Here is a 9,534-nt window from a genome sequence, read left to right as displayed (position 1 = left end):
TCTCCTTGGGGAGGCCAGGATCCCACTGAAATGACACTTTACCCTAGGGTGATGGGCATGGGTCTGCTTTATCAGGCCTCTGTCCATGGGAGTCTGTTCCTCCCTAGGAATGCTAATATAGCTCTACATAAAACTTAGTTTTCATCATATAAAATATTGGCATTCATCCTGAGGAAAGACTTGTTACATTCAGAATGAGATGAATTACCAGGCAACCAAACAGACAGATGCAATACTGTTGACACGGTACCTTAAAGAAGTTTAGGGCACATCAAGGACTTTTGAAAACCAGTGACTTTTGGGGCGCCTGGGTGGCTCAGTCAGTTAAGTGTCCAACTCCTGACTTCAGCTCAGATCATGATCTCACGGTTTGTGGGATTGAGCCTTAGGTCGGGCCCTGTGTCAGGCTCTGTGCTGATAGCACGGAGTCTGCTTGGGATTCTCTCTCTCCCTCTCTGCCCCTCCCCAGTGCACATACATAAATAAAATCTGTGACTTTTGAGCCTTATAATTATAGTCAGCATAAGACTCTCAGGAATTTTTTTTTTAATAGGAAGCTAGAAGAGTAGTGGTGGTAAATACCTGAGGAGGCATTACAAAGTAGTTAAGTCCTTCTTCAATGGACGGAGGCAGAGTGCAGGCCTCAGGTGACAGTCGAATAAGCAGCAGCATCTTCACCCATTAAGACTTCCCGGCAGATGAGCGGCAGGAAGGCACCTGCCACAAGGGGCACAGGAGTCTGGTGGCCACGGCCAGGGCTCCCTGACAGGGGACTGGGGAGATTGCTCGAGGATGCCTCCTCCACAGAAGCTGCAGGGGGTGATTGGCCTGCTTTGGGCAAATGTGTCCACAGCCTCTCTGCCATCGTTTCATAAGCCTCCAGCTGTGCGTGAGCGACACTGTTTCACCTCTTAATACCAATAAAAAGGAATTCATTTCCAAATCATCTCCCTTTATTATAATTAGCCTTTACCTGGAAAGTAAGCAGTTAAAAACAATTCAGATAGCATCATTACATTATTATTTTCAGCCAAGGGAGGGGGGGGAGTGGGCGGGCACTTCCAGAATTTTAAATTAAAATAGGAAAGAGACAAACTCCAGTTCCCAGGAAGACTGACCCTCTACAGTCAGCAGTAAAAGCAGGAGTAATGTGTAAATATTAAGAGAATCATATGGTGACTTTATTCTTCTTGCTACTTAAGAAAAGGTGATGCGATGGCTGTGATGGTCAACATCATACGGCGAAGACCAAGTCCACACTTTGTCCTGAGTCCACTGCTACCACGTGAGTCTTGGTTAAATCATTTGCACCCACAGTGACGGAATAGGTCCCTGGATATACTTCTATGTAGAGGTCCTTAGAGATGTTTTCAGCCTGCAAGAAAAAGCATGTATTAGCAGTTTAGAGATTTTCTATCACAGTGCCATCAGGGCACCTCCAGCAAGGTGACCCCTGTGTGCCAGAAGTACAGTGGAACAAAGCACTGATGTGGGACATGGAGGTCCTGCTTTCAAGTCAGCCTGGGAAGACAACAGGAATGTCATTTAGGTAAGTCTGTGCCTTGTGCCTGTTCCCTTATTTCTAAAACTGTGATACCTACCTCACAGCATGTATGTGAAAACACTTTGTAAGCGCTAGAATGTTACAAGAACATGAAGGGTCATAAATGGGACACTCCAATCATCGTGTTGGGGATCAAAAACAGACAGTGGCACCTGTTAGCACAGATTAGCAGTAATGACAAGGCACCATGGAATAACGAGACCCTTTTTAACTGTGCTTTGCTAACTCAGGAGGAAGATGAACTATTCTCTTCTCTGAAAGTGGAGCACACTAGAGTAGATCCCATTCCGTCATGCAGCAAGGCGGCTGGCTGGCCAAAGCCTCCCCCGGAGGATTGGTTGTCCCATAGTACAAAGCACGGGAAACTGGAGTCAACGGAAAGAGTTGTGTTTAGAGCTGTGCCGAACACAGACCATCTTCCAAGGACAGATTCAACACATGGCTGGGAAGTGGGTAGATGTGCGGCCAGGGGAGGGGTCTCAGTTCTGATGGCAGATGGCAACACCGCACACAGGAGAAGAGAAGAGCCTGTAGTAAAGAGCCAAAGCTCACATCCTACAGCTGGGACGTCCTGCATGCTTCCTCAGTGCTGGGCGGGGTGGGGCGGGGCGGGGGGGGGCAGTAGCCACAGGGAGCAGCTGCCCTTTCTACCACCATACCCGCGGCCCAAACCAAACCACCGGCCAGCAAATTCCACAAGGAGGAATAAATGGTAATATTTATACTTTTATGAAACTGCCTCCCCGCCCTCTACTTTGCAGAGATTTAAAGTGAACTTTTCCTCGGACGCCTGGGTGGTTCATTCAGTTGAACTTCCTACTCCCAGTTTCGGCTCAGGTCATGATCTCACAGTTGTGTGGGTTTGAACCTCGCATCAGGCTCTGCACTGACAGTGAGGAGTCTGCTTGGGATTCTTTCTCTCACCCTCCCCTGCCCCTCCCTTGCTCATGTTGTCTCTGTCTCTCTCCAAATAAATAAAAGTTAAAAAAAATTAAAAATAAAGTGAACTTTATCCAAAGCTGCTTTAACCTCTGTTCTTTCACGCTCAGTTACTGCAAAATTGGCCTTATTATCATTTAAGTGACACGAATGCATAGGACTCTACCACAACTACGCATTGGTCATCAACTAAGTACACAAAAGTCGGTTTCAGAAAATTCGGCTATATTGGAATCACAGAAAGCCAAGGATACTTCATTTGTCTGCATAAAAGGAAACACAGGGGTAAGACTGGCATCTGTGATTTCAACACCATGAATATCGGGCAGATTAGCATTACCAAAATTCAGCAAGCATGGGAGGCATCTAAACCTTACAACTTATCTGCGCTAGAAGCAGAATATTGTTCATTGCCACTAACTCTAGCATATTCTGAATCCTGGCTAGTAGCACACTGTAGACAAATAAAGATTAAGCAAACTATTCCAGCAACATGCTGGAGTTCTTTTTCTCAGAATTCCAGCCCTTCCAACTTCCAGAAAATTCCCTGGGTTCATGAACTAATGAGTACTTTATTCTAAAAATGAAAAACTCATCACTGCGTTTTTACAGGGAAACATTTGTGGAAAATGAGAACAAATCCCTTCAAATGTTTTGGAACTCGATCTAACCAAATTTATATGTTTCAGAATTTCAGCAATGGTTTTCACTTTGTAAGCAGGAGGGTCAGCACCCCCCTGCTGCTTGAACAGATGGTGGGATTCCAGCAGGACCCAGTGCCAGCCCAGCTGGGCCGTAGGAATGGAGATGTGAATACTTCACATTCTTTCCAACCGCAAGTATGAGCCCAAGCACAAAGAGTATCCCTTAAGCTTCAAGTGAAGGAAGGATACCAAGAAAACATAATTTTACATTGAATCAAAATGCTGTATTCTCTCTTTCCTCAAGGGTGAAACCTCCCAACTTCAAATACTATGGATCTGGTACAAAGAACACTCTAACCAGGTCAACTGGTTCATGGAATGCACTGGTGGTGAAGCCCAGAACACAGAAGATCTGTACTCACAGGCTGCTGAGAGGCCTCTAGAGCACACTCTGATGCGTGAGAGATGACTCCAAGACCAAGAGAGGTGTCTTTTCTCTGAAGAGATAAGTTGAAACACTGATTAGTGCCCAGACTTCTGGATTATAACAAGAAACTTTCTCTTACTTTATTAGGGTTTAATAATTGTTCTGTCAGTTTCTTCTAAGTTGTCACCTAAGTTATTAAGGCTTTTAGTGAACTCTGTGAGGTATTTGTAGTCAGATGTTTACCATGTTATTTAATTAATTAATTTATTTAAAACATTTATTTTAGTGACAGAGTGCGAGGAGGTAAGGGGTGGAGAGACAGACATACAGAATCCGAAGCAGGCTCCAGACTCTGAGCACAGAGCCTGACGTGAGGGTCGAACCCACGATCTGTGAAATCATGACCTGAGCCAAAGTTGCATGTTTCCCTGACTGAGCCACCCAGGCACCCCTACCATGATTCTTTTTTATACTTATGTGGGCTTTGGAGACAGACCTGAATTTGAATCCTATCTCCTGCTTTACAAAAAGGGGTGGATTAATTTCTCTAAGTCCGTTTCCTAGTCTACAACATGGGGATACTAGATTGGAGATTTTAAGTGCAAGAGTGACTGACACTTAGCAGGCTCTCAGAAAATAAAATTCTCTTCTATGCTTCTCCCAGGAGTGGGGGTACTAGAGGAGAAAGGCAGAACTGATAAAGTCGATCTCCCTTAGAAGCACTAACTTACATTTTATAGGAAGGGATGGGAGGGGCAGGACTGACCCTTGCTCACACGTAACCCCCTTAGGATCAGGCAAGAAAAGGGAACCCAGGATTTGGGCCGTGTTGGTGCTCCACACATGCCAGGGAAACGGGAGGGGCTTCCAGCGTGCATCCAGCCCTCACTCACATCCCTGTGGCCATTCTTCTGTCCTTTCCCTGAACCCACAGGCCAGAGAAGTCAGGAATCCAATCTGTGGATTAGACTCTGAACTTAAGTTTGCTGTCTTCAAGTACAACTAGGAGAGTTTAAAAAGAGCAAAACAAAACAAAACCCTACTCTCTTCAAAAACAACAATGGACTCCTATGGCATCAGTTCAACAAGTAGAATCTTCGGCTTCCCCAGAACATGTGGTAAAAGACAGGTAAGACTGTAGTAAGAGGCCTATAATTGTTCCTAATACTAGTAGTTTATGTTCTAATATTTTAGGAAAAGAATTCTGTTACAAGAGACCCCCCCCCCTTACACTTCCTTTTTTAAAATTACCAAAGACATGATAATTATCACTAACTTAGGGTGAAGTATGTGATTATTAAAAACCTCTTTCGTATCTGTAGATGTAGGTGAGGACATCTGAAGCTCTCCTCTTTAAGCCTGTCCAAGGATCCTGGGACTCAGGATTTCAGGCTCAACTGAAGATGCTGCAGTGGCATCAATCTTATCTTTTGGACAAAATCCTATTTCGTGTTCATTGCTGCGAGGTCTCCAAGGTTGGGGGTTGATACATTTCCATTGAACACTGTAATGCTGAGACACAAAGTAATCCCCCAAATACAAATCCAGCAGGAACTCCTAATTACAGGGTATCACTTCGGGGGTGGTGGTGGGTGTGTGGGTGTGTGTATGTGCGTACTAAGAGCATGGCACGGACAGCTGAGGATACATACCTGACCATTCCTCCTGTCACAGCACAAATGCAGTTCCGACTTCCTTCTGTGATAACGAGAGACGTGGGCTGCCCCTCCATCCTCCAGTACAGATGAATAATATTTCTATAGAAGTGATGTGAAAGATATTGGGTAACCAAATAGTCTGATCAAATTAAAAAAAAAAAAAAACAAACCCAAAAACCTCCCTGCTACTTGGGGGAAATGTGGTTACGGAGGGAGGCATCAGAGCAAAGGTAAATCATCCAGTCTCTTGACAGGCCTCTGAAGTTAAGGAACAACTCTGAGCCCACGTAAAGTAGCTGCAGAGAAGGAAACTGCATTTGGCATCACTTTGCTGCCATCTGCTGTCTTTGTAGGGCAAGAATTCTGACCACCTACAGTTGGGCAGGACGATGCTCTCTGCCAGGTTAAATAATTGTCACAACGTCTTTGCCCCAATGTCAAGTACATATGCCCTTCCACCTCCTCTCATCACAAATTCTGATGAGCTGTTCCATTTTTATTGTCTAAGTCCCAGACAAGGACAAGGGAAGAGGGGTGCATCTCCTTGAGACTTAGAAATACAACAGGAAATGTAACAAAAACTCAACAGCTAGGCAATCGTTCTGTCCATGCGGGGGAGGGGGGGAAGAGGTCTGTAATTTAAGGACAATAATCCAAAGGATCAGAAAGCAGTTACATTTTTTCTTGTCTATTTCCTTCCTCCCCCTCGAAGTTAACCTTAAACTTGCCCTTGATTATGACTAATGATGAGGACATCACAAGCCTGCTTGTTTTGAACACAGTGTACAAAAAGTGTTTAAGGCATGAGACCAAAAGAATGAGAAGCTGGGGATAGCACTTCAGGACATAGGTCTAATGATGTATTTTAGGGGCTCCTTCAAAATTGTAAAGGCAAGCTCAGAACACGTCTTAATTCTATCTCGAGAAAGCCACGGGATTCTGAGACTCGATTCAGAGTGAAAATCTGAAGTATGGACTGAAAATCAAAATGAAGAACACCAATTTGCTAAACCTCAAACCAAAGATCAATGTTATTCCTTTTACTGAACCATGTACCAAAATGTTTAAGTTGATCACTTCACAGAAAAGCTGAAGTTATGGATTTTTCTAAAACTAACAGAATAACATAAAAATATTCTCTGGGCCATATCTCATTGATAGGAATCCTGTTCTTGGAGTCAGAGGGCTTTTACAAAAGATGTAGAGAGAGAAGAGATTTTTAAAAACCTTAATAGATGAAATTGAAACAAGGTATTTTCTTCCTTCTCCCTTGTAGACCAGCATCCTTATAACCACATTAAGAATCACATCATGTTAAGGCTGGAAGAGACCAGAGTCTGCCATAACTTCTAGATAACAGAGTATCTTCCATGCAGGTAATTTCCTTGAATGCAGGCTGGCCTGCCTTCACCATTCCTTCAAAGTACTTAAAGATGACTTAGTGTATGGTTTTGAGAAGAGAGTCTTTAAAACCTTTGTACACTCATTTCAGTGAATGGTACCAAAAATATCCCTCAAGTCCCTCATGCTGACACTTCATGACAATTTTCTGGTGTTCATCTCTCAGTGGAAACCGAAGAAACAGACTCTAGAGGCTGGAAAGCACTTTAGAGATCTTCATTTTATGACAGGGAAGGTAGGCTGAGAGAGACCAGCAGGCCCAGGGCATCATAGCCAGAAAGTGGCGGAACACGGGTGTGATTCCTGGGAGGTTGCTCTGCTAGTAAGCCACACCACCTTTTTTTTTTTTTTTTTTCAACGTTTATTTATTTTTGGGACAGAGAGATACAGAGCATGAACGGGGGAGGGGCAGAGAGAGAGGGAGACACAGCATCGGAAACAGGCTCCAGGCTCTGAGCCATCAGCCCAGAGCCCGACGCGGGGCTCGAACTCACGGACCGCGAGATCGTGACCTGGCTGAAGTCGGACGCTTAACCAACTGCGCCACCCAGGCGCCCCTAGCCACACCACCTTTGATGAGGGCACTCATCAGGTTATGAGGGTTCCACATAACCATCTTCGTGGCCAACAAGTGATATGGACTCATGGGGACATACTTAAAAACAAATTACCGGGGACTTGAAACAGAGGTTAAATTCTAGTGTAGGGAATTTGTTTCTGTTTTTGTTTCAATACATTTCGAAAACCAGAAAGGCTCAGTTCCAGTTTAGAGTGACCTTACTGATGTTTAACTTTAGTTCAGTTCTAAGTTAAAATCCCTAATATCTGGACTCGATTGTTTTGGAAGTCAGCAAATAGTCTGACTTCCCCCAATAGTCTGTATCCTCAATAATACCTACAGAACTGGACACGCAATATCTGTTGAATAAATTCTAATTTGGATTTATCACCCGGTTTAAATCCCTGTTTACAACCTGCCCTTGAAGGCGGGGCAGGGCAAACAGGTAGTCTCCAGATTCTCCCTAAATTCTGCAAAGATCCACTTTGTGATCCATCTGCAGGTGGATCAAGGGCATGGCTTTGGCTTACACCAACTTACCCCACACTGACTTGAAGTATAGTCCATGAATTCTGCCATTGTTCTGAAGGAAGCACTGAGGGTTGGTTGTCTTTCTTCTCTCTATTTAAATAAATGGCAAATCACAGGTGAGATGTGGTATTCCCTACTGGAGAATGAAGTCATTTGGAGAATGGAGTCTTTCTTGCTTTTCAAAAGGCCTCTGCAAGTTTAAGTCAGTAAGAAGGACCTTAGTGAGAAAGAATTCCAATCTAATAGGAATTTATCCAGGACAAGGAAAGGTTTCTAGCTTTCCTGTAAAATCAGGTGGTAACATGTAAGATTTTTTTATATATATAAAAAAAAGTAACATACCAGGGCCGACCACTAGCGGTACCCTAAACTACCCAACAAGAATCTATCAAATGTCAAGAGTTTTCAGGGGGCTTTCCGTTCATTGTCCCGTTACTTTACAGCTTCCGCCAAGAACAGGACCCCTCAGGTGCTTCTGCTGGGCGTGCCCAGGTTGCCAGCAGGCCACCAGGAGCGAATGAATGGGCTGGTCCCCCAGCACAGGAGCCCTCACCTCTCCCGGGAGAAGGCGCTGGGGGCCGGCTGCTGGCCGTCTTTCTCGGTCAGGCAGTTCCCGGGAAGTGACCCCCACGCTGCTTTGGGGGAGCTCCCGCGAATGCCAGTCCACCGCCCTCCTCTTGGCCCGCTCCAGCACTTCTTGACCCAGCCTAGCCGTGCGCTGCAGGGCACGTCGGTCCACCCCGTTCAGCGCCGCGGCCGCCAAACAGTTCTCCATGTCTCCCTGCGCGGGTACATACACACAAACACGGGCTGGTCAGCGGGCCGCCGCGACCCTACTCCCGCTGCGGGTGGGAGCCCCGACTCGACTTCCCCGGCGACCACCGCCCCCAGTTCCGCCCCCAACGCGCCCTCGGGCCGGTGCCCGTCCGGGGGCCAGCTGGTGCGAGCAGATTCCCTCCATTTCCGTCTCCCCCCTCCCCTCGGTAGGTGGCCCTGACCCACTCGCCTTTCCAGGCGCATGCGCACAGCCCTGTGTTGGAGAGGGAAGGCTGGACCTGGAGAACCCGGCGCCGGCGCAGCAGGCCATTGGCGGGGGGCTGGGCCTGGGGCCTGCGCCGACCACGCCTTTTGCGTCCTGGCTGCTGCCCGGGAGCGCCGGTTGTCGGGCTAACTGCCGGGCGCAGGGGCGGGGCTTGGCGGCGTGCGGGGCGTGGAAGTCTGAGTCGAACCAGGGCCGGGGCCGGCCAGTCTGCGCCTGCGGTGGGACCCCTGGGCTGGGGGCCATGTCCTCCGAGGTCATCTCCAGCGCTTTACGTGATGGACTCAGAGTAAAGTTAGTTGGTCGCCTGTTGGGCTAAGAAACTGTGGGGAATAAGACACCTGCCTCCAGGAGCCTTTTTCTGCCTGGTCCATAGTTTGGGATACCGCTACTCTAAAAACTTTATTTGAGATGAGGTGAGGCCACACAGTGAGGCCGCCAAGGTGGCGCTTGGAGAAGAGTGTGGCCCGCCGGCTGTGGGCAGTGGGACTCGGGGCCCTCCGCCAGAAGACAGGTGTTCAGGGCCGGAGGGGCATCTGAGTTCTACGTACAGCTCCGTAGTCTCATCGTGGCGGCTTTCTAACTTCTCCGGTGGAGAGTAGGGACTCACACATTTTGGAAGCCTCTTCTCTTGGGGGGTTGAACCCAGCTTTCAAGAATAGTTGCAGCAACGTTTGAGTAAGAAGCTATGCATCGTTTTCTTCCTCTCCATTCCTCACCTCTGGGTTATTTGATAGAAGGTATAGCCCAAGGTCTCGCTGCTAATTAGCGA

At 46.9% G+C, this 9,534-nt stretch overlaps 1 protein-coding gene across 2 annotated transcripts; it reads right to left on the bottom strand.

Annotated features, from left to right (window-relative positions):
• Nucleotides 1–467: 467 nt before the first annotated feature.
• AKIP1 (A-kinase interacting protein 1) lies at nucleotides 468–8,716 on the bottom strand. Of its 2 annotated transcripts, XM_047072396.1 has the most exons (5): nucleotides 8,277–8,716; nucleotides 7,733–7,813; nucleotides 5,227–5,331; nucleotides 3,570–3,644; nucleotides 468–1,375 (listed from the first exon to the last, which is right to left on the bottom strand). In XM_047072396.1, exons 1-5 carry the CDS (start codon nucleotides 8,496–8,498, stop codon nucleotides 1,235–1,237), a joined length of 624 nt encoding a protein of 207 aa, XP_046928352.1. In that variant the 5' UTR covers nucleotides 8,499–8,716; the 3' UTR covers nucleotides 468–1,234. The 2 variants fall into 2 exon arrangements, with proteins under 2 accessions (XP_046928352.1, XP_046928353.1); XM_047072397.1 differs by lacking the exon at nucleotides 3,570–3,644 and having other exon boundaries at nucleotides 8,277–8,714.
• Between the last annotated feature and the right edge of the window lie 818 nt (nucleotides 8,717–9,534).

The sequence above is a fragment of the Lynx rufus genome, unplaced genomic scaffold (genome assembly GCF_022079265.1).
Source record: "Lynx rufus isolate CCGP_SWC_20201006 ecotype Redwood Valley unplaced genomic scaffold, mLynRuf1.p SCAF_9, whole genome shotgun sequence".
Lineage (NCBI taxonomy): Eukaryota > Metazoa > Chordata > Mammalia > Carnivora > Felidae > Lynx > Lynx rufus.
This window is presented reverse-complemented; position numbering and strand designations above follow the sequence as displayed.